Source organism: Anguilla rostrata, chromosome 4 (genome assembly GCF_018555375.3).
Source record: "Anguilla rostrata isolate EN2019 chromosome 4, ASM1855537v3, whole genome shotgun sequence".
In the NCBI taxonomy this organism is placed as follows: Eukaryota; Metazoa; Chordata; class Actinopteri; order Anguilliformes; family Anguillidae; genus Anguilla; species Anguilla rostrata.
The window spans coordinates 4,266,345-4,292,211 of NC_057936.1; the positions used below are offsets into that span (position 1 = coordinate 4,266,345).

Here is a 25,867-nt window from a genome sequence, read left to right on the forward strand (position 1 = left end):
GAAAAAGCAACCATATTTTCTCAGATTCGTTTTTTCTTCAAAGCATAACAAGGAAAGGTTTAATAAAAATTTAAAAAAATCAAATTTGCTCCAAAAGTATTATTTCAATCACACACAGTATTGTTTAAATCATATCTTGTACTGTATTGATAAACTTTTATTTTCAAACACTAAAATGCATTCAGTTAAAATTAATCCAATAAAACAACTATTGCTTATTGTTATGTGTATTTTGAACCTCCTAAAGATTTATACATTACTCTAGATAAGACTGTTAAATAAATTTATAGAATAACAACAAATAATACAAGATTACTGCGCACATAACTGCACAGTGTGTTGAATGCTCCAACAAAGACAAAACCAAGTTAGTAAATTAAAAGTGCTTGTAAGACAAAACTTGCACGTCTAAGTTGAAGCTGTGACAGATGTTGATTAAATATGGGCCTATGTGTGTCCTGGTATAACAAAGGGTTATCTATAGGCTTATAATATTAATTTGGAACTAATGTTAATCGCATAAATGTTTTTAATATCAATAAGGAAAAGCAATTGAACATGTTATGTCCATGTGTGTGGACTCCATACATTCAGGTATTCATGTTGTTGAACTAAAATGAGTGGAAAAGAAAAATGATGAACAAACGCTAAGAAAACTGTGCACGATATGTCCTTCACTAGATGATTTGTCCTTTAAAGCCACTCAAAGCTTCATAGGTGAACCCACCGGACACAAATATGACCGCTGTTGCACATGGACACAACAGAGGCAATGCGTCACAGAGCTGCTATTTAAGCTAAAGAGGTTTGGTCATAATGCGCCTGCGCATGGATTCCCCCCTTTTTTGTATTTTCACAGAAACTGCGATCTTGCCCAGGCACATTGTCATATGGGTGACACGGGGCAAGTGAGTCAGTGTATTTAGATTCCCCACAGAGGTGTGTTGCTCAATGGGGCCATGGCATTAGTCATCCCAGGCATCCCACTTAGCTCTGCTATTTCAAGCTTCAACATGCAAGTTATCACAAATGGGGCAGGTTCAATTACTTTGGGTTGCATCCTGGACTTGTCACCTGTCACACCGTCAGGGATAACTTTTTCTGTTGATGTTCATTATCTTCTTAATAACCAGATTAATTGTCAGTTTCTTTTTTTTTTTTGTTTTTTTTTTAAATGCGAGAGCTTCATATTACTTTGGGTAGCTTTGCTTATAGACTCCCTTCCATTTGGTCTGGTTGTAGCTGGCAGATTTATAATGCTGGAAGTGTTTCAGGGGAGGAAGTGCACAAGCAAAAGTTGATCATTTATTTCTGGAGAATTTTTTTTTTTTTTTTTTAATCACCACAGACATCTATTGTACTGGAATATAATAAAGCGTGATGCCAATTTACAGCGAAAGAGATTAAAGTGGATGCTTAAATGGCGCGTCTAAACAGTATGACCAAATAAACAGGTCAGTCATGGAGGTACAGCAGGGCAGAGTTATCAGCTGCGTTATAAAAACCCGGCTGAATTACAGATCTGCAGTGCATATTCATTGTGCATTACACAGGACTATATGCAGAACGGTGGCAGTGTAGCACAGTGGGGTAAGGAACTGGGCTTGTAACCGAAAGGTCATGGGTTCAGTTCCTGGGTAAGGACACTGCCGTTGTACCCTTGAGCAAGGTACTTGACCTGCATCCATTTAGGTGTATAAATGGATACAGTGTAAAATGCTATGTAAAAGTTGTGTAAGTCCGTCTGGATAAGACCGTCTGCTAAATGCCTGTAATGTAATGTAAGAACTAGCATTTGCAGAAAGGCATCCATACCACAAAGGGTTAATGCCCACAGATTATGGCAACATTAGCTTTGAGTTTTAAGCCCCAGGATGTGGACTAGAATACATGATATACACAAATGGATAGGTTCACAGAGGGTAGTTACTGTTACTGTTTATTAGCAAGTCACATCCCCAGAAAGTGGGGAGGGGATGACTTGTCTCACATCGGAAGTGTGTCAAATTGGTCAGGCTCCTAGAATCGTGAATTTACATAGTTCAAGTGAGGGTAAGTTGGTGGTATTTCAATAGATACACATGCTATTTCCAAGTAACGGTCACTGGGGACTGGGCACAAAATTTACATCAACATTCATGCCTGGAGTCATAGAAGCAAGGAGTGAAACTTCTGAAAGAATCCAAATGGAAACTTGAATTTTTAAAATGAAAAATTACCAATGCAACCTATAATTAAAAGGTAGATAGATTTGCACAGACGTATCAACGTTCAATCGAATATTGTGGGGCAGTTTGCAGAAGTCTGCTTTTTTTATCAGACCCTCAAAGTAAAACAGACTGTTTACTGTGCTGACAGGGAGCCAGCAATTGTGATGAAGGAACAGTGCTCAGTAGCAAAACATCTGATTGGATCAGCATTATGTGAACTTTATGTTCTCCATAATACAATGTAATCACGTTTTGTATTGTTGGAAAACCAATGTCATGGGGAACAAGTGGTGTTTTGGTGGTGGGGTGCTGACTAAAGATCATGACACGTATGGGTCAGCACCCAGTCAAATACAAAGGTTAACCCAGTGCGATATGCTTACAGAGGTAGTGCAAGCAGGATAATTCATCTATACTGTTTTGTCACGATTGTGTCTTTATCTGATGACTTGGGTGTTTTGCTATCGTTTTGTACATAAGGGGAAATGTGCAGTGGTGCGGGGAGACTCGTCAACCCGGTCTCCTGCGTGTGTAAGCCATTTACGCGTACAGCCATTTCACCACTCACATTTTGCACCATTTGCATTTTGTCATTATTACTAGACACAGTGAACAATAAACTGCATTCGTTTTAACCTGCCATTCCTCTTTGACTCTTACCACTGCACACCTAGCAGTTTTAAGGTCTTAGCATACGCATAGAACTTAGGATATCTGCACCCCATAGTCACTCGCCTATACACTAGTGTCGTAGCAGCATACACAATTGTATTTATGCAGGCTACACAAGCCAAAGACATGTATGCATCTACCAAGCTAGATAGCAATTCATATAAAAACACACTACTTGCAGACAGCAAGTGTGTCCATCTATGCACAACTGTTTGCACAGAGGAAAGATTAAAACATTATATTTGAAGTCAGATAACTGAGATAACAATAAATTAATCCTGTTCCAGTAGCACCGGGTAAGACTACATGCGTTCCTTTGCCACTCAGATACTTCCGCTGATTAGTTTGCGGAGAGGTTTCTTGCAGTCGGTGACCTCAACGTAATAAGTTTTGGTTTCTTGCTGTAGGTGACCTCAATGCACAGTTTTGTGTATCTGAGGGGTTTCCTACAATAGAAAGATGGATTTCTCATAATTCTACAGTAAATATTTGAACAATAGCAATGCCTTGTCAATACTGATTGGCTTTTGCTGGTCATTAACCCCCCCCCCCCAACCCCCACCACAACAAATAAAGCCTGCCAAAAAAGGTGAAATATACTATACTTTTAACAATACCCAACACCACCCCAATCGGAGGCATTTTTCCACACAAACATGAATTGTGCACAATTAAAGGAAACGGTCACTAAAAAAATCTTGACCAGAATTGACCATACATAATTTATCTGTGCCAATACATTCAATTTTACAAAACTGTGTGGGCATGGCTGCATGACACTGCTTGTGGACACCGGTTGAGAGCAGCTGCCCTGCAGATTGGCGAGTCGTTATGTCCTACAGATGGATTAATCCAACCGTCTGTGCCTTTCGTCAGGAAACATACGCCAGGGATCGCCATCGCGGCTCAAAGATAAAGAGATTTGTGGCCAGATTAGCAGACGATGCCGTAACTGAGGCAATGTTGGCTCCAGAGTGGTTCATTCTGCGTAATCCTGCTAGGAAATAACGTGCCACATGTCCACTGCCCCACAGTCGGGTCAAACCCGGGTGTATAAAAATGCTTTGATGGGAATGTCAGAATCAGGTCTAGTATAAATGGACCTCTTGTTAGCTAACTTCTTGTAGCTTTCATTCTTCCAGGTATACATTCCAAGCCAGCAGGTAGACTGCCCTGGCTCTTCCTGTATACAAAACAACTTGTTTGTGTTTCTTGTTATTGTTTTTTTTTTTCGGCTATAAATGTATTTAATCCATTTAGAAAGTCACAATCTCACATATTTATGGAAAAATGTATAGAACTAAATAGCCTTCTATCTACTAAACTGTTTCTTACAAACTGTAGTTGGCTTCATCTCATTGCTCCTCTCCTTCCTCATGTGCTCACTCACTCATCGCTCACCTACTCACTCACACTCCCGCTCACTCACTCACACACCACTCTGTCACACACAGTCACTCACTCACTCGCTCTCACACACACACACACACAGTCACTCACTCACTCGCTCTCACACACACACACACAGTCACTCACTCTCTCACTCACTCACACAATCACACACACACACACACACACACACACTCACTCACGTTTTGTGATCAGCTAAGGATTTCTGGCAAACACTACTGTGCTGGTACAGCATACCACAAATTCACTTCAGAAAATGTGATACTCAAAAAATTTGACCCCTTATGACAGATTGCTTTCATGCTATAATGCTATTCTGATAAGCAGAATGCATACATAGAAAGAAAGGGCAATACTTAAATTATACACACAGTGCAGTGAGAAAGTATTCCCGATTTCCTCCATTATTGCATATTTGTCACACTGAATGATACATGTAATGTAATATAATGAGTAAACACAAAACACATTTTATTATTATTTTATTTATTCAATGAAAAAAGTTATTGAACACTCATATCACCCATGTGAAAAAGTAATTTCCCCCTTAAAACGTTAATAACTGGTTGCACCACCTTTAGCAGCAATGACTGTGATCAAACGCTTCCTATAATCTGACGTTAGTCTTTCACATCGCTGAGAAGGAAAGTGAAAGGGGGGAATTTCACAGACAAACTGGTTTTTAAAATGAACTGCTCGTTTCGTGTCTTGCCACTGCACCTCAGCTGGGTTCATGTCAGGACATTGGTACTCACCCATGGATCTTATTTTTGCCCAATCTCTTCCCTGTTGTGGACGCTTACCTGAGGCTAGCGAGGCCTGCTGTTCTTTGGATGTTCTTCTAGGACGATTTGTGACTTCCTGGACAAACTGTCACAGTGCCCTTAGAGAAATTTTGAGATGGGTGGCCACTGTTCACCACTGTTCCTAGTGTTCTCCATTTGGGGATAATGGTTCTCAGTGTGGTTAGGTGGAGCCCCAGAGCCTTCAAAATGGCTTTGTAACCATTTCCAGAGTGATAAGGTTGTTTCAACAACCTTTTTTCTTATTTCTTCCAGAGATTCCTTTGATCGTGCTTATATTCCATAGTGTGCTTATAAAACCTTTGTGGTAACTCTGATGGTGAGGTTCAATATGAGTGAACTTTAGAGTTGACAGCAATCAAGCCAATTCAATTTGGTTAATTGGTTGATTGAGTAACTAAGGAGGCAATTATTTTCACATGGATGATATGAACGTTTCACAAGTTTTCAAAAAATTTGTTTTCTGTATACTCAGGTCTTCTTTAATAATAATAAAGCAAATCAGGGAAGGGGGAAATACTTTTTCTATGGCACTACTGTACCCACGCACACACACACACATACATACACACACATATATATAAGAGAGAGACAGAGAGAGAAATATGACACCATGACACAATCTCTAGTTTTTATCCACTTGTAAAAACATGCATTTCACCATCCCATCTCCTCTGCTCGAATCCCTCAAAGAAAGAAAACACTCAAAAAGGAACTAGAGTGTTGCCTTGGCAACAACAAATCGCTGTGCTGGTTTAAGCAATGGCGGCCAGTTGAGCAGTTGAAGTGGGGGGGAAAAAAGCCTATTTCGGCACTGGATTACAAAATAAGGAAGTTCCCTGCGAATTGTTTAATGACACGCTTGAAGCGTCCAGAGAGAAATGTCATGGCTGTTCCAGCTAGGCACTGCCATGGCGTTAAATGGCCAACATCTCTCCCATAGCCTTAGTGCAGACCAGTGTTACTCCATGTATTCACAAAGGTGAACCACATTTTATATATATATATATATATACATATATATATATATATATATACGAGGTGTGGCTATTAAATAATGAGACTAATGCCGACTTTTCCCTTGACTTTAGGGAAAAGTACTTGACCACCCTCCCTATTCACCTGATCTAGCATCATGCAACTTTTTTCTTTTCCCGAAAATCAAGTCTGCACTCAAGGGAACCCGTTTCGAGTCTATTCCAGAAGTGAAGAAGAAAACGACGGAGCTTTTGAGACACCTGACGGAAGAAGACCTACTGTACTGCTTTGATCAGTGGAAGACCAGAATGCAGCGGTGTGTAGTTGCAGAAGGGGAATATATTTAAGGGGAAAGGAATTGAAATTGAAAGTTTTCTTCATTCAATTGAATTACAACATTAGTCTCATTATTTAATAGCCACACCTTGTATATATATATATATATATATATATACCTGAATGAATCAGGCAAAAAGCAGCCACACCTCACACTGTCTATAATCAAGTCTTACAATTTATCTCAATTCGTGAAAGAAAAGTACATTGCTGCCTGTGAATCTTTTCAAATTGTGCCACAAGTTGAGAAAAAAAAACTTGTGAGCTTCCTTCAGCAAGCAGAATCGGAAGCTCTGAATGTCAGAGAACATCGACACGGCTCTAGCTACTCGGCGTATCAGACAACGACTGTGCGGGAATCCAGCGATCAATCCTGCGATAGAAAACGACGTTATACATCATCAGTCGTGTCCATCTTGGGTTGGGCGTTTCAGACAGATTGCACCAGACATATCTGACCTGGGTGTGTTCTTTGCAACGACTGTGAGGGAGAGCTCCGTTGTGACAATGCCCTTTGTAAAAATTAAAAAAGGGCTGTACAAATTAAATTGAATTGAAATTAATTTAATTGATTATGTTGGTGTAGAACCCCACCAAAATGGCCATGGTTCCTTCCTTAAATTAATCAGGCAGACCAACATTTTAGTCAATAAGAGTCAAGCAGCACATCCTTCTCCAATCACCTGCTGTGATTGATTGTTCAGAAAACAAAAAAAAAAAAAAAAATTTTAATGAAAAAAAAAAACCAGGCCAGAAAGAAGATCCCTCCAGTCAAACAAAGAAGAAAAAAAAAAGAAAGAAGAACACCACAGCGGTGGCTCTTTCTAAAATTAGAAGCAGGGAGAGCCATAAATAGCTCTCTTGTTAGGAGCAGGTATCACGACTGCAGTTTTCCTTTGTCCTTTGTCCCTGAAGGCTCACCTTCTGCATGCGTTCTATAGCGGGATCATTTTCACCAGCGCTAAATCGAACTTATTATTTTTTTTTTCCCCGAACGACCAAATCACGTTTGGGTTAAACCCTGGTTGTCACAGTTCCACAGGACTCAGCTTGCACAAGGCTGCTAAACTTCTCTCCCGTTGCATCTGCGATTGTGTCATGACCGCTCTTCTTAATCTTTGCCAGGATATTTAACGCAACAACGCATGGCCCTTTGCTGAAGCTTCAATGAACATGAGCATTTGAACTGGATGTACAATCCAGAATAAGCAGCAAAGCAGGAGGAAAAAAAATTTGTGAATAAATTCTATAAAATGAATGACTTCATATGTATCATGTGTGATATATTTTCCAGAATTATGTGGAATAAGTATGTGAGTGAGGGGAGATGTTATTTACAAATTGTAAAATGTATGTTTTGTGGGCACAAAGTACTGGTGTTGGGGCTGATTCCCTTTAAATTGAAGTCAATTCAATAAATTTGCTAAAATGAACTCAATGAACCTCTGTAGAACATTACAGGCTTTTTTTAACACATGAATTGAACTTTGATCGATGTCCCGAATTTAACTGAAATGAAAAGGAATTGACCCCATTCTCTGATAGTCCTGTTTTTTTACACATCTAGCAACCGATCAGCAAGTGTGAAAAATCTGGGGACAATTACACGATGTGTGAGGGGATCTAAAGTTTTCTGACATGTAAAAAAATCAAAGGTCAGGTTTTGCATACATAGCCAGCAAGTTTGGGGTGCTGACCATGCCTGGTAGTAGCGATGACAAACTTGAATGAATGAATGAATGAATGAATGAATGGAAAACAAGATGAATGAGTGAATGCGAATGGCCTGGGTTTTTAAACAACTTCGGTTGTCATATTTGTTGGCATGGCTCATGACCTAAGGAACCAGAAAACAAATGCGGAACAAATCTGGAAAATTGGTTTTCCATATTTTACCACGATCGAGTGAACGTGGTGCAAAGGCTCATGGGAAAATCACAGCCTGCAACCGTGCAGTGTGTGAGTGGGCGTGGCGACCGACCAATCGCCATGACGAGCAGCCTGTTTACGACGTCTTCAGCCCGTGCCTGATAAATGTGAGAACGATGAACAGAGGGCTTTAAATAGACACTGGCATACGTGTAAAACCCACTGGGCAGCCATATTGGGTGTAGCCTCAGACCAGGGACTAGCCTATTGCAGAGGATGTAATATGCAAGCCACGGATCATGACCAATAATTGAGTCAAATTTCATGACACAAATGACACACATTACGCAAGCATTCGAAATCAAGGGGCATGAAAAAGAAGAATTTAAAGGAAAGGTACCTTTAGAATGATACTGCACAAAAGGAGAATGTATATCCACGGAATGTCATACAAATGCACAAATATACAGTATTAAAAGGCCACATTATATCATCTCACATTGATCGTCTTACATTACATCCCTAGTCACTGGTAATAACTGCAAGGGATAAGAAACACTAGGAATATATCATACATCAGTATATCTGTTAACACTGAAAAATATGCAAAAAAGAAAAGAGGGAGAATGTATCATATTGTTGTTGGTGTTTTTTTTTTTTGGTTTGTAACTGCCTTTAAATTAAATGGAATTAAACACATGTACACATGTATAAACCTAAAAAAGAAAGAAAAAAACGACTCAGTCATATCCACCAAACATATCTCCAGGGGAGGCTGGCCGTTGCCCGGGCAACCCTCGCAAATGGCAACTGACGTCAAGTAGATAGGAGAAATACCACAGAGAGCGAGAGCGGCTATGCATAATGGATCATTCAATAAAGGTTTACTTGGAGAGGACTAATGTGGCTTAAAAGACGGAAGACTCTTGTGTCGCATCTCCCTCTTACCCACAGATTACGAGTTGACAGATTAGAGATGAAATGCACTCATACTGGTGCACTGTCCTTTCCATATCTGCTTCCAAGTATTGCTGGACAACTAGAGTCTTGTCCGTCACATGTACATGACCGAAGACACCTCAGAGTTTGTGTCTGGGCCACACGCAGCATTACAGCAACACCAAACCAGGCAAAATCAGTGGCTGTAGGCCGTACCATTCTTTGGCCCTTGTTTATTCTGTGTCTGAAACGAGGTCCAGTTTCACAGTTTCAGCCATTTAGCGACTTAATGTTCGAATGTTTAATAATACCCTAGCCTATATATCGTTCTGGCAACGAACAGTTATAATTAAAGCAAAACGAATGAGACGTGTGAATGGGAATGTGAGTGTTTTGTTTTACAAAACCCGATTTCTTGTCGGCTCATTCGGAATGAACGGTATCTAGACTTTTAAATAGTTCAAAGACAACCCATAATCAAGGATTTACCCAAATCACCACCTGATGACTTATTGCAAAGGCCCATTCATATGTAGAAATGTGTCAGGAAAATGTTCACACCCATTTAAAAAAATGTTTCTGTGCGTGATCATCTTTGCGCTCCGTTCCCAGCGGCGGTTCAGCCCCGCCCTGTCTTCTGGTCCCTCTCTTGACTTGGTGCTATTGTTGGCGCGTGAAAGAGCCACTGTCACAGCGAGGTCCCGCTGTAGTGTCATCATCCGCGCCGCGATAAAGCCGCTCACGCCGCGTTCGAGGCACGCACAAGAGGAGCAGTGACGCCGATAACGCACCACTGCCTTCTGGGGGAAGCGCCACTCCAAGCGGGCGCAGCCAAGTGGAGCATATATGCTGTGTGGGTGTGTATGGAAACACTACGCCTCACGTTTTAGCTACACTGTGACACACGTGTAATCAATATAGGCTAGATGAACAACACTCTTATGGACAATTTAATGTTCTAAATATTGATAATAAGTTCCACAGTGATAATAAGTTCCAATGAAACTGCCAATGTGTGTATGACGTACACGAACATTTATGATAAGCTACTTGCATCTTTAATGATGTTCCAAAATCCTGGCTTGCCGCGAGCCTTTTCCGTTACTGTAAATATCACTGCGATTTCCTTTATCGCGAGGGCGCAGGCCGGGTAGCCTACATTACCGCATGCTTGAGAGCAACTTGTTTAATTGTATGCAAATTTAATTAACGATGTTGGGCAAAGGGAAACTGACTCAAGGAGAAGAAGCCTTTGACGGAGACCTTGGGGTAGCGGCTGTAGTGGAAAGTAACGGCAAGGAGAAGTGAGAGCAGGGCACAAAATGGAGATCCAGGGGATTCCCACCAGTCCTGCTCATATTATGGGAGGTGACAGTTCAGCGCGCATCAACAACACAGGACGTGTTCTAAGCTGCAGTACATTTCACCGTGAATAAGAGCCAATTCCGTGTGATTGAAAATCCAACTGGCTTCGTATCCTTCTTCATCTTCTTCTTCAAAAAAATCTTACCCCACTTTATCCCTCAACTCGGAAAAAGCATCCTGTACCTCAGAACATACTAGTGCTGTCCAGGTAGTGACCAGATGCTAATTTGTGGCTGCAATAACAATTGGCCAACTCCTGCAATAAGTGCAAAAGACAACATTGAAATTAACTAATACTATCAAATGTTTTGTGCTATGATATGAAAGTCAATACATTACATCTTTTTTTGCCAAATGATTACAGTCCCCGTTACTCTAAATATTAATTTTCTCACCATTATTTGACACTTTTAAGTTTTTTGTCAGGGGCATTGAAATAGCCTCTGGAATCTGCACTTGCTCTAACACAGTGGTCTCCAACCCTGGTTCTAGAGAGCTACAGGGTCTGCTGGTTTTTGTTTTCACCTTAAAATCAGCACCCAATTGAGACCCAAGACACCAGGTGAGTGGAGTTAACTGTGTAATCAACCGCTCTAATTGATTCATGAAGTGCAGAGTCACTATGAAAATCAGCAGACCCTGTAGCTCTCCAGGACCAGGGTTGGAGACCACTGCTCTAACATGTTGACCTTCACAAGCTACAAGTGACTCCATGTGTTGTGCTTTAGCACTGTGTTCTTTTTAACTGTTCAGCAAGGTTACATGTTGAATGTCCCACCACACATACTGAGTTACACTTGCCTGCCGACTTACAATATGGGTCATAAGTACTGTAACTGCAATACTGTGCCTGGGTGAAGAATCCAACATTCTGGTAATCAAATATGATAAAAATCAAATAGGCTATCTTTTCTGTCATCTCCATGACCGTTAAATGAAATAGTCTGGCAGACAGTGCTGCAGGATGAGCCGGCCATTGCATTGTTCGCCGCCGTATTGGAAATATAAACACGATTATAAAGAAACTGAACAAAACGGGATCAAACATTCCGTTCCACAGACCAGATAAACGACCAGAGAGCCTTCTGGTTTTCAAGCGTTGCGAGTCTGAGACAAAACAGGTCCCTTTGCGACGAACTCCGTCCTCGCGTGCCAATCACAGCCCTGTTCGCTCCCCACCCGATAGAGCAGGAGGCAACAATACCATAAAACAATAACTGACTGTCAAACACCACACCTTACAGAGTACATCAAACCGTGCTCGGAGCTATGCTATGGAGTCATTTGCCATGTCCGAGTCGGTCAGTATCTCCTTGAAGCCTGGCAGAGGTACAAGTTCGGGCCACCATGGACTCGTCCTGTGAATTCACGTATTACTGGGTTTCGTACGGTTAGCGGTTAGAAATAGCCATACACGCAAATAAACGCAATCGACCGAAAAGAGAGAGAAAACCTATATATACAAATGTAAATGACGATTGTGCACTAACCTTATCCAGTTGCCAAAGGTTCCAGAGCAAAAGAGGCGTCTGGGTAAGTCCTTTTTGTGGATGGATTTCAAGCGGACAAGAGCGCAGTTTCAGTTCTTCCTATGTGTTCAGTGTGGGTGGAGATGTAGCAAGGAAGAGCCGTAATAAACCAACAGACAGCTGATCCACAACAAAGCAGAAGGGTGGAAGTGGAGAATGGGAAGGGGGGGGGAGTTGTAAATCTCTTAAAGGAACAGCACTTTTTGATATTTCCCCACGTTAAGTGCTATCTAGCTTAAGTCCTTCACGTCTTTTTATAAAACTAATGGTCGATGCTACTACAGCAGGGCGTCTGACGTAATTGGAATCCGTTAAAAGCAGGTGGTGTTTTATCAAAATGTGCATTAAAAAGCAAGATGCAATGGTGGGTGAATTATTAGAACGGACTTTTCCCCCACAAATAGGCGTTCATCACCTGAATACAGCTACCTGTACCTTTCTGTTCACCAAACCCCAACAATGCACTGTTGAGCCAATTTTATCACATTTTATTTATAATAAAATGTTTAATATCCTATCATTTTGAATAAAGCAATAGTTTGTGAAATAGCCTACATTATGGACAAGCATAAAACGAGTCTTGGAAAATAACACGGAAAACGCCCATCTAAATTAATTTATTTGAATTATTTTGATTAAATTAGGGCAAGCAAGCAGGAACAATTGAAGAGGCACATGGTACGGGTATGGAAGCATATTTTCTTGAGCAAGCGGCAAAGTTAAAAAAACTAATGTGATCATTCGACATTAATTGAACCAAGGTTTTTGTATAATAATAATGAGTCCTGTCAAATATTCAAAAATTCGGCGAACATAACTATTAAGTTCGCATATCAATCACAAGCTAAGTACAGTTACTCTTTTCTTTCTGTACTTTAAAAGCAGAGCCAATTTAGCAATAGATTGCAACAAACTCGGCAGTCTTTTCAAGTCCATTGTTACAATGTGTACTGACAGGTTGGTTTCCTGTCTTGCCCGTCTGTAAACATCAATGTTAACTACTACAAGCTCAAAAAAAATTCTCCGTCCTAAATTTGAAGCGCAAACCTACAGAACGCTGACCTCTTTCTCAACCGAACATGATTCCGACACGCCGACTATCCACCAATAATATTGTGGAACAGAGGCGGAACAAAGATGTTCCTTATTCTGATTGGCTGAAATGTATTTTTGCCGCTTCATGTTAGGTGGCTTGAGTGAAGGAAATCAAAGGGGGTTATTTTCTTTTGTTGGAATTAAAAGGGTTTGGGGGGGTTGTGTGATTTCAAAGTATTGATATCGTTAGCAAATTATTACTCTACATTTAGCCAACGGAAAGTATGAGTGGAGGCGTTTATGGAGGAGGTAAGTTTAATTCGGAGGCAAAATGAATGAGACCGCCACGTTGTTCCCAATTTGATAATGCAAGCTGGCTTACCTAGTTATCGTCGTCGTATCCAAACGTTGCGTTATACCGGAGCGGGCCTTCGTGTCACTTGATAAGTTAACCTGCTATTCTTATTTTAAGTAAAACTGTGATTTCGTCAGTTCTTACGAGCGGTAACTGTACCACTGAGGGGTAAGGGGAAAGAAGGCGTGCTGCCGAGGGATTGTGGGAACTCCGTTTGGACCAGGAAGGATGCTGTACGATTTCGCGTTGGAATCGAAAGTTTGCACAGTTGCACTACTGTGATTTATGAGCTGCAGCGCTAACGTTATGTTACAGAAATGAAATGTATGACCTGGATGGAGCTGGTTGTATGACCGCGCTGGCCAGGCACCAAAGACGAATCGCACAAAACAGCTAACGTTAGCTGCATAGCTACCCTGGGTTTCAACATCTATTTAGCTTTGTCATGTATAAGTACATAATAGCTTAGTCTACTTTACTGACTAACTGCTAGCTACCTCGATTCATCATTCTTGTTCTTGTAATATTTTACTGCCACGCCAAATGTTGCTTTCGTGGAAAACAAAGCAAGCATAACATTTAGCCTGGTGGTTAAAGAGCTGTAGACTAGGCAATCACTTTTGTTTCTTTTGGGGATTATCAATTTTCATTGCTTGTAATATTTCATTGACTGGTATACATGTTTATAAATCTCATGTTAATCTTTGTGGTGGAAAAAACATTCGTCTGTAAGATTGATGATGTAAGACGTGTGAATATTTTTTTGTTACAGATGAGGTTGGAGCCCTGGTGTTTGATATTGGATCATACACAGTGAGGGCGGGCTATGCCGGAGAAGACTGTCCTAAGGTGGGGGTTAAAAAGTATTTCGCATTGTCCGTTTTTTAATGTGTCCCTTTGTCCCTCTGTGAAATGGATGATACTCGTTAGCCAGTAGTTGTGGAGATTAAAGGTGCTGTAAGTAATCTGTTTCCAGGTTGCCTGTGTTGAAGTTACATCAAAGTGTGTGTTTGTGTGTAAAGATTGAAATGTCGCGTTACGTTGCTTTGCGTGATTCCGCAGGCCGACTTCCCCACGGTGATCGGAGTTACCCTGGACCGGGAAGATGGCAGCGTTCCTATGGAGACGGACGGAGAAAAGAGCAAACAAAGTGGAACCACCTACTACATCGACACCAACCAGCTTAGGGTGGCGCGGGAAAACATGGAGGTCATGTCCCCCTTGAAGAATGGAATGAGTAAGTTACCTTTCTCTTCAATCTGGTTCGTGTGCGTGACTCATCACAATTGAACGGCTACGTCATTGGTGTAGAACCCAGTGGGAATAATGACGCATCCATCCACTGTTAAAATGTGGGCAGAACAACGTTTGGCATAGGTTCAAAGCGATATTAGTTTCTTTACTGATTTATTTTTAATATTGAGCTGTCCAGGGTGCTGATATAAAAACACTGTAGTATTAGCTCACTGAAACCCCAGGAGAATGGAACAAGGACAGAAAAGCTTATTTTATAAAGTGTGTGTGTGTGTATGTATGTATTTATTTAGGTATGTGTGTATATACAGAGAGAGAGAGATAATGAATTGTGACGTGGTCCAGATTAACTATGGGTCCATGAAAGAAAAGCAGAGTTGATTTGTTTAATGCTAAAGTGCACAAACATGCACAGGAAGGCATAATTGCATCACGTGAGAACTGTAGGCTTTTAAAACGGGTGTGCTGTCAGTTATTCTTGTGGAGACTGTAGTCTGGAACGCATGGTTCCTTCATGCCCTTTTAAAGACACAGGAGAGGCCTTATTTTACTCACAGAAGGGAGGATTCAGGTCAGAGCAGTGTGCTTTGTCCCTTAATGCTTTCATTGAAGCTCCCTGAAGCACTTTTCACCAGGCCAGGTGAGTGTTCCTGGTGCTGTTCTCCTGGGGGTTAGTTCCCAAGGTTTAGTCAATGCCCAGATCTGACAGAATTACTCTCAGTGTGATGGGCTCAACTGTAACCCCTGTTCCCTCTCTCCCTCTCTCTCTCGCTCTCTGTCTCTCTCGCTCTCTCTCTCTCTTTTTCTCTCCTCCATTCTCACTACTGTACACTCTTATTCTCTCCCTTCCCTTCCTCTCCCTCTCCTCCCTCTTCCTCCCTTTCTCTTTCTCTCTCCTCCCTTCACTCTCCTCTCCCTCCATCATTCTCTTTCTTCATCTCTGCATGTGCACTCTCAATATTCTTTGTCCGCTCTCCCTCCGTCCCACTTTTCTGCTCTGTCTCTCTTCTGTGTTCTCTCTCTTCGTACAACTCTTCCCCCCCCCCCCCCCTCCAGTTGAGGATTGGGACAGCTTCCAGGCCATCTTGGATCACACCTACAAGATGCACTTCAAGTCTGAGCCCAGCCTGCACCCCGTGCTCATGTCAGAGGCATCTGTAAGTGCTTTTAAAAACCAGTGCACTTTACATTCCCCTCATCCGGGTCGCTGTGCTTATGCGGACGTCCCTAGGCGCAGCATCAGAAGTCTGATTAGCACTGTAGCTCTGGCGCTACTATTCCAGCTACTACTAGTGTTAATGCCGGGGCAGTGACGTACTGGCAATGATATAATAACGACTTAAGAAGCACTTCTCACGCAGGCACTCAACACCCTTTCCAGATATTAGAAAATGAAAAGGTGGAAATTACATATGCGTGTAAAATGAACTTTAAAGGTGAGTAAGAGTCGCGAGAAGTGTAAGTTGTGTGTGTAAAACATGTCTTAGAGTAGAAATTAGAGCAGTTATAACATGGGTCAGTGTGTCACTGCATTGGATGGTGCAGTGCTTGAATGTGAGATTTTGCATGCTCTGTTGGCATTGTTTTGTACTTACTGGGGATATTTTTTAAAAAATTGTTTTTCGCTCGATGCACATAGTGGAATACGAGAGCCAAGAGGGAGAAGTTGACGGAACTGATGTTCGAGCATTACAACATCCCGGCGTTCTTCCTGTGCAAGACCGCCGTCCTCTCATCGTATCCTTCCTGCGTCGCCTGAGGAAATGGCGGGTTCTGGGTGGGTTGCCTTGAGAGAAGGCACAGTGGGGTGGGGGGGGGGGGGGGGGGGGGAGGGGAGGGTGGCGGGGTCGTAGGTCAGCAGCAGTTGGGTGCGATGATGCAAAAAAAACAAAAAAAAAAAAAACATTTTTACTTCTTTGAAAAGTGGGTTTTAAAAAGATGTTTGTTTTTTTTCAAAATCGAGGTCTGTGTTCTAGAACTCCATTGCCTTCAATTACCAGCAGTGATTGTGACAGCGTTAGAATGCTCAGTTAAGAACATTCTGATTGCACGTTTCTGACCTCACACCTTTAAAGGGTTAAATGGACAGCAGCCCAGCCTGGGGGCTGTGTGGGCTGAAATGAATCAAATTTCTTGAATTTGTAGCTTTAACGACAGGAAATGTAGAACCGGGAGATGCGCGTAAATGTGCATTTCCTGTGATGAAATCAGTGTGATCCACTGCTGCTGATGGGAATTGGAAGCCCACATCCTGTTATTTCCACCTGCGGACATTAGTTTCAGGAAACAGCGTTTCTTCCTCCCCCCCTTGACTCCCGATTGCCTCAGCTTTGCCAACGGGCGATCAACCGGCCTGGTGTTAGACAGCGGAGCCACACATACAACGGCCATCCCAGTGCATGATGGGTATGTTCTGCAGCAAGGTAAGTCACTCCTTCAGCCCTCTGCCTTTTCACAGCAAATCTTTCACACGCACGCACGCAGACACACACACGCACATGCACGCACGCACGCAGACGCACGCACGCACACGCACGCAGACACACGCACGCACGCACGCAGACACACACACGCACACGCACGCACGCAGACACACGCACACACACACAAACACACATGCACGCACACACACACACACAGACAGAGAAGCATTGTATTGCCATTACATGTAAAATTGTGTTGCCAGACATAGCAAGCAAGTTCACTGCAAATCTTTCACTGAGAGAGAGAGAGCTCTATGTGTGTGTGCGTGTGCGCTCTGTAGGCAGTCTACTCTGAGCAGACAGAATTTTTTGCCTGGCACTTTCAGCATCCCATGACTCGTCATTTAAGCAAAGTTCAGAGAAGTATTTTCGGTTTGCGGTTTGTTTTCCGAACCGATCGGGAAGCTCTCCGATCGCACCGTGCCTCCTAAAATTTCACCCCTGCGAGCCCTTTGAAATCGGGCGGTGGGAGGATGTGGTTGGGAACGGGACGCGGGACGGGGGCCGTATCCACGTCCTCTCCGTTCGCCCGCCACGAAACGGAAATCTGTGGAGCCGACGGCAGCCCCGCGGGGTCGGGTTTCTGCAGCGCGGCGTCCGAGTTGGAACTGTGGTGAAATTTAAATAAGACGAAACGCGGGACTGCTGTGGACCGGCGGGGCGGGCAAAAAAACTGACGTTACCGAGACACGACCTGAGATTCTCCTGTTCGTTTGAACGCCTTTGCATCTTTTAAAATACGCCGTGGACAGACGGTGAAGACGGTTTTTGAAATGTGTCCAGTGTTCCTTTTTCAGATACGCTCACCTGTACGTTATGAGGTTGTATTTTCCGTCTGATGCTCAAGCTGAGGGGACTGTGCCTTATTAGATTGAGTGAAACTACTGGACGTAGATTCAGAGCAGGTTGGCAGCCTGCTCTAGCGTTGAATGAGGTGGCTTGTAGGGTTGGAGTGAAACTCCCAGAGGAGATCTCCAGGAGCAGGGTTGGGCAGCCCTGCTCTAGCTGTTGAATGAGGTGTGGCTTTGTTAGGGTTGGAGTGAAACCCTACAGGACGGTAGATCTCCAGGAGCAGGGTTGGGCAGCTCTGGTTTAAACCAATTCAAACCGAAGTTGTCCCTCCCTTGTGATGGTGCCACCAGGTGTCGCACCGTGGTTCCTGTCACCTGAGAACTTCACAGACCGCCGGTGTTATTCATTAAATCCCCCCCCCCCTCCTTCTCGCAGGCATCGTGAAGTCCCCTCTGGCGGGCGACTTCATGAGCATGCAGTGCCGAGAGCTGTTCCAGGAGCTGAGCGTGGAGATCGTGCCGCCCTACATGATCGCCTCAAAGGTGAGACCTGCCAAAGTAAGTTTCAGCCCGCTGACCGCCGCGCGAGACTCCCGCTCCCCGCTCTCTTTCCCCTCTTTCCTCCCGGCGGTGGTGGGGCGTGAGTATCCGGGAGACTTCGGCCATCTTTGTTTTTTTTAATTTTTTAAATTTTATTTTTTCTTTCTTTCTTACGCTCACTGCATGAGGTGCCGCACTGCGTCCTTGGCCTGCTTTCGGTCATGTGGCCTCACCTTTAACGCAACCCTCGCACCTTTTCTGCACTAACTCCCTTTGCCAAGATCGCTTATCGGTGATCGATGAACTCACCAAAACTGTATTTTGTGGAAAAAATGCTTTATTTCTTTTGAGTAATGAACAAACATCGACTGAATCCCAGACCCTGTCACATGGTGTTTGACTGTTTTAATTGTGTTGCATGCGCATTTTTTTCCATCAGGTCCAATAATCCATTGTTATGATTTGTATTGACACGCTTCATTCAATTGAGTATGTAATTATATGTGACATTAGTTTATATTAACTCTGAATAGCATGTTTCAGATTTGATAGTAGCTCACTTTATGTGCATTACTGTTCCATAATTTAAAAAGGTATTTTTTTTGGTGTGAAAAAGCTGCAGAATGACCAATCCGTTTTATTTTATAAAGCACTTCTGACCAGCTAATAAACTGCGAGCTGGATTGTGTATTTTTGCCTGCAGCTCTGCGGTCTCTTATGTATGAACTGTGATCGTCCTCATCCTTCACTTTCTGCTGCTGCTGCTGTACTGCGATGCACTGCATGTAATCTGATCTCAACGACTTTGTGAATGAAGGCAGGAAGTCTATCTGCATTTGCCCCATTAAAGATCCCGCCTCTCTAAATATCCAGAGACAGATCGTTTTGGGGCATCGCGCCGCCGGGAACGGAAGTGTAGCATTACCCGTCTCCGTCTCCCCGAGCGCAAACGCATAGTCACAGTCCTCACAGTCCCCGCGAACCAACCTCTGCGTGTCATTGTGTCGCGTGCCGCTGTCTCTGACGACGGTCGCGGCGTCGCGGCCGTCTTGGCGCCTCTGGTTCGAGCGCGGACCGCCAACCCGGAGTGTTTGTGTTCGCAGGAAGCGGTGCGCGAAGGCGCCACGCCCAACTGGAAGAAGAAGGAGAAGCTACCTCAGGTCACCCGCTCGTGGCATAACTACATGTGCAACGTAAGGGCGGGTCCTCTCACGGCTACACTCCACAGGCTGGAAAGCCATCGCTCTACCCTAAACCAGCGGTGCTTGATTATGTGTCCTGGAGGACTGAGAGCACGCCTAAACCAGCGGTGCTCGATTATTGTGTCCTGGGGACTGGAGAGCCAATAGCGTGCTCGATAATGTCCTGAGGACTGAGAGCCACCTAACTAGCGGTGCTCGATTATGTGTCCTGGAGACGAGAGACCCAAAGCGGTCGATAGTCCGTGACAAGGCATGCCTAAACCAGCGGTGCTCGATTATGTGTCCTGGTGGACTGAGAGCATGCCTAAACTAGCGGTGCTCGATTATGTGTCCTGGAGGACTGAGAGCATGCCTAAACTAGTGGTGCTCGATTATGTGTCCTGGGGGGCCGAGAGCACGCCTAAACTAGCGGTGCTCGATTACGTGTCCTGGAGGACCAAGAGCATGCCTAAACCAGCGGTGCTCAATTATGTGTCCTGGAGGACCAAGGTAATGCAGGGTTTCATTCGAACCAATCACTGCAGCTGCTGATTTCACTCATTAACACGCTTTCAACCAGAGAGGAGGGAAGTGGAAATTGGTGGAATCAGCAGGTGATGTTATTGGATGGAATGAAAACCTGCGTACTCTCCACCCTTCATGTTTGGACACCACTGCTCTGAGCATTAGCTGATTTTAGTTTATTGCAGGGCTGCCCAACCCTGTTCCTGGAGATCTACCATCCTGTAGGTTTTCATTTCAACCCTAATTTGGCACACCTGATTTTATTCATTAACAGCTCAGCGAGATCGCTGTTGAATGAGGTGTGCTTTGTTCGGGCTGGAGTGAAAACCTGCAGGACGGTAGATCCCCAGGAACAGGGCTGGGCAGTCCTGGTTTATAGCTCGATTCATGACTTCAGAATGCTGCACATTTATATACCATTAAAAATGCATTCACAACAGGAGTAAAGGTCAGTCAGTGCTTTTTTATTTTTTATTCATGAGACTTTCTAATGCCAATCTTAACCTGCGCATTGCCGAACACGTTTGTGGTCTTTCTTTCCGCCTCCCAGACTGTGATCCAAGACTTCCAGGCGTCGGTTCTCCAGGTCTCGGATTCGCCATATGATGAACAGTGAGTCTATGAGAAATATCGTATGAAATTTTAAAGAACCTGTGCAACTACTTTCATGTTTTTTACTCTTAAGCGCAATGAGCCATGGGGTAAAGATCTTTTTTTCAAATGTATTACTTTATAACTAGAAAATACTTTATAACTATTTCCTTTTCATGTAAACTATGACAGTTCTACACACAAGGGCAGGCTGTCTGAAATGAGCCCATGTGCCCATTTTGTAACTGACATACACTTCAAGCTCACTTCTGATTGGCTGTCCACTGAAGGGGCACGCTGTTGATTGGTTTAAATGTAAGCTAACCTAACATAATGACGAGAACAGGCCATTCAGCCCAAAATTTCCCTGACTAGTTACTAGTTACTGTGTTGGCAACATGGTCTCCAAAAGACCAACACCAAATCCAAGTGTGTGTGTGTGTGTGTGTGTGTGTGTGTGTGTGTGTGTGTGTGTGTGTGTGTGTGTGTGTGTGTGTGTGTGTGTGTGTGTGTGTGTGTGTGTGTGTGTGTGTGTGTGTGTGTGTGTGTGTGTGTGTGTGTGTGTGTGTGTGTGTGTGTGTGTGTGTGTGGGGAGGAGAAGATCTGAGCTCATGGCTGAACTCTGGCGTTCACACAAGCGGTGTTTGAAAATGAAAAAAAGAGCGGGAAGCGTTTGGTAATGTCTGATCCGCGTAACGTGCCGTGTGGAGCGGCAAGCGTTTGGTAATGTCTGATCCGCGTGACGTGCCGTGTGCAGGGTGGCCGCGCAGATGCCCACGGTTCACTACGAGCTGCCCAACGGCTACAACTGCGACTTCGGCGCCGAGAGGCTGAAGATCCCCGAGGGGCTGTTCGACCCGTCCAACGCCAAGGTGAGAAGCGCCTGTCCTTTTCACGTGGTCTGCTGCGCCCTACGGCGAATATGTGGACTTAAATAAGACAAATGTGCTTCACTATAGCGCTGGAGTATTTGAAACTGTATTTTAGTATCTGAAAGCAGAAATGTGTTGGCCACATGAGTAAAATCATAAAAAAATTCACTGATTAGTGTAACTTGGTCCCTAATCTTAGCACCGGTGACCTCCTTTTTAAGGACTGTTACACTGATTATGGGTATGATTCCTGGTACCATTTTAAATCTTGGACATAGAAAAAAAACAGACAACACTCTTGAATAATCGTAAGTTATTACAGAAACACTGAGCCAGTAAAACGAGGGGAAGATTAGAAGGCCGGTTTAGGATTTTTCCCAGGACCCCAGGGAGTACCCTACAAGCGGTCACTGGATCTTTAACGATGGCAGCCGCGTTAGGACTTCAGGATCGTCAGAAACGGAGACCGTTTTTCCTCAGTCGGCCATTTTGTCCCGCTGCAGGGTCTGTCGGGGAACACCATGCTGGGGGTGGGTCATGTGGTCACCACCAGCGTGGGGATGTGCGACATCGATATCCGCCCGGTGAGTACTTCCTGTACATCAATATCCGCCCCGGCGAGCACTTCCTGTACATCGATATCCGCCCTGGCGAGTACTTCCTGTGAGATCAAAGCGTGCCGCAACTTATGATGAGATTGAGCGTCGTTGCTCATTACACCCTGTCACTCACACTGAGGGGCTGGGGTTCTATGCAGGTTACCCCACGGACTTAAAACATCCTTAAAAATCCCTGGAAATATGTCCCTCATTGAAAAGCATGGAAATTTCTCATGTTCAACTATGGACATTTTCACTAGGGTCACTGACACTTACTGTCAAGTCTTGCAATATCAGTGCAATCAATAGCAATGTTATTCAAAACATCCAAAAATTTGACTTCCTAAACGTACACTTACACAATATTCGCACTGTTTAGAATAGTAGTGCTTCTAAACCCTTCAGAAATTGGGGGGGTGGGGGGGGGGGGTCATGTGAAACTCTCATATGCTCATGACTTTAAGAAATGAAGTCCGAATTAAAGGCCCTCTCGTCTCCCAGGGTCTGTACGGCAGTGTGGTCGTCACCGGAGGGAACACGCTGATCCAGGGATTCACGGACCGACTCAACAGAGAGCTGTCCCAGAAGACCCCGCCCGTGAGTTTGCTCCGCCGCGTGTTTTACCCACATCATCACGGATAAGTGCATTTACATTCAGGCCCTCCGCAGATGCTCTTATCCAGTGACTTAGCATAGATGTGCTCATACACACACACATACACGCATATACACACACAAACACGCACACACGCACGCATATACACACACAAACACACTCTCTCACACACACACACACACACTCACACACACACTCACACTCACACGCATATACACACACTCACACGGACACGCACAGACGCTCGCACTTACACTCTCTCACAGACAGACTGACACACACACACACACATACATGCATATACACACACACACACACAGAATAGACACACACACACACACACACACACACACACACACACACACACACACACACGCATATACACACATCACATGCGCGCGCACACACACACACACACACACACACACACACGCATATACACACACACACACACGCATATACACACACACACACACACACACACATACACACACTCACACACACAAACACACACACACACACACACACACTCACACGGACACGCACACAAACTCGCACTTACACTCTCACACACAGACACGCATACAAACACACACAAACGCACGCACACTCACACGGACACGCACAGACACTCGCACTTACACTCACTCTCACACACACACACACACACACACACACACAAACACATACCGGTGTAGACAACAAACAGTGCTGATTGTAAGTCATCAGGCTCACGCCTGGTAGTAGTAGTCTACAGTAGTACAGAATGACGTTAGACGCCGCAGTACAGTGGAGGGTAGTAGAGATGGTGGCGCTATTAGCACGTACCTCGCTGCAGAACACCCAGGCAGCGTCCCGCCAGGAGTTAAGCTGAGGTTCCCACAGCCCCCCCGAGCTGCCGGCCCCGCCCGTTTCCCAGCGCAGCGCGCGGCTCCCGAACAGCAGGGTAATCGGGACATTAAAATTCCGTCTGAAGAGGGGGGGGGTGGGGCGGGGGGCTCGGCCGGGACGCGCGTTTGATCTCCGCCGCCGCGGGTTTTTAAACGGCCCATCTGCCCTCTCCCCTCCGCCCCCAGAGCATGCGTCTGAAGCTGATCGCCAACAACACCACGGTGGAGCGTCGGTTCAGCGCCTGGATCGGGGGCTCCATCCTGGCATCGCTGGTGAGTCCACAGCTGGCCCCTCTCTGAAGCTCTCCCGCGCCCCTCCTGCCCCACCCCATCCCCCACCCCCACGCACCCCCCGCGTGCCGCACAGCATTATGGGTGACATTTATCACTCGCCGCCGAACGGCACCGCGGGGGGACAGCTGTGTCTGCACACAGTGTTCCGTGGCGTACACGCGCGGCCCGCGGGCGCCTGGGACGGCTCGCACACCCCGAACCCGGCAAAGAGCTCGGCTCACCCGCGCTGTCTGTTACCAAATCGCCGAGCGCATGTGGAACTTGTTTGGGTGCGTTCTCCTATGTCCTGATGATATGTACTGGAAGTTTTATATTTAGTGTGAATAATGAAGAGGAAGCTCCTCCACAGTGAGGTGTGGTATTACAGGTTTGCTAAAAAGGGGATCCATGGAATTTACAAAAAAAATATTGGTTTCAGTAAACCACTGTGAACCCGAGGGAGTACTGGACTATAATGCCCCCTTTCCAGTGTTCTCTATGTACTGATTGCATATTGACAAAATTACCAAGTACTGGCAATATTCTCAGTGTAATAAGACTGGCTAGTTTCCTTGCCCGAGGACAGATGCTGATGGGATGTGTGAACATTCTTTTCCCAGGGAACCTTCCAGCAGATGTGGATTTCCAAGCAGGAGTACGAGGAGGGCGGAAAACAGTGCGTAGACAGGAAGTGTCCTTAACCGAGCACGACACCTCACTTCCTTTAGCACCCAAAATATCTCGCTTCAGTCTAGCCTTTCCAGTGGACTCAGGAACACCCGAGGATATTACTTTCTGTAGGGTTTCTTTCTTTTTTGTTTGTTTGTTGTTCGTTTTTAAACCAGTTTAAACGGCAAATGAAAGCTTGCTTCCTTTGTACCTCTGTAAGTAGAAAACATTTGTGGTGAACCACAGTCGGCCAACTCCTAGTTTTCTGGTGATTTTTTCCTATGAAGTCGCGTGAATGTGGTTAATGTTCTATTGAACCTTCAGCTTTGTTATTTTTGATAGAACATTTTCTAATTCTATTTTGATATCAAAATTGTTAGCAGGAAATTATTATTTTTCAAGCAAGTTTTGTTTTAACTAATGGATCTTGCCCCAAGGTCCATCGGGGGTATTCACTTAATAGTTGTCTGTTATGTCTGGCAATTTCCTCCACTGCTGTTTGCAACAGTTGATTGGAATCACTGCAATGGTTTCTCCTGATGGCTTCCAGTGTGACGAAAAACACTGAAAGTCGCTCGCTGAAAATGTTAATTCCGTATTTTATTAGCTGTAAAACAAGTTGAGAGGCCATGGGCTGTCTTCAGACAAAGCCGTTTTAAGTGATTCTTTTTGTTATTAAAAATGCCTATCTTGGTGCAAATGTGTATGACTGACTGTACTTTGGTATTCAGAAATTAGTAGCCACGGGAAATTTTAAGTCACTATTTTCAACAATACAGCAATAAAATTACATTTACCAATTCATGTCTTGTGTTGTAATTTCATGGCACTGCTGGAAGAATTACGTTCAAGGCTGACAATGCTGTGTTCAACTCATCTTGGTCTACCCCCTAGTGGTTATAAGACGTACCTTCTTGTGAGTTCCAGTGACATTCTCTTACCCTCCACCGCAGTCAGATTTTTGTTTTGATCGTAAAAATTCGTAATGACTTCAGACCCAAGAAACAGGTGAGGCCAATTTTTTTTGGCCATATTAAAACCATCAACCATGTAATCAACTGCTTTAATAGATCAATTAAGTG

The 25,867-nt window shown here is 44.2% G+C and overlaps 2 protein-coding genes across 4 annotated transcripts in view; one reads left to right on the forward strand and one right to left on the reverse strand.

Annotated features, from left to right (window-relative positions):
- The window catches only part of LOC135252262 (guanine nucleotide-binding protein subunit beta-4), a 41,658-nt gene extending 27,976 nt beyond the window's left edge, over positions 1–13,682 (reverse strand). Inside the window, exon 1 of one of the 2 annotated variants that reach the window (XM_064330147.1) lies at positions 13,529–13,682. The gene's annotated coding sequence lies outside the window, so the exon portion shown is untranslated. Of the gene's footprint in view, positions 1–12,072; positions 12,233–13,528 lie in introns of those variants that run through there. The other variant, XM_064330146.1, reaches the window with a different exon arrangement.
- actl6a (actin-like 6A) lies at positions 13,281–25,012 on the forward strand. 2 transcript variants are annotated; one of them, XM_064330143.1, is made up of 14 exons: positions 13,281–13,455; positions 14,274–14,350; positions 14,564–14,738; positions 15,812–15,912; positions 16,395–16,492; positions 17,084–17,178; positions 18,466–18,587; positions 19,673–19,762; positions 20,826–20,887; positions 21,624–21,738; positions 22,242–22,322; positions 22,839–22,934; positions 24,030–24,116; positions 24,737–25,012. In XM_064330143.1, the coding sequence occupies exons 1-14, from the start codon at positions 13,431–13,433 to the stop codon at positions 24,815–24,817; spliced, it is 1,305 nt and encodes a 434-aa protein (XP_064186213.1). In that variant the 5' UTR covers positions 13,281–13,430; the 3' UTR covers positions 24,818–25,012. The 2 variants fall into 2 exon arrangements, with proteins under 2 accessions (XP_064186213.1, XP_064186214.1); XM_064330144.1 differs by having other exon boundaries at positions 18,466–18,572.
- The last annotated feature ends 855 nt before the right edge of the window (positions 25,013–25,867 follow it).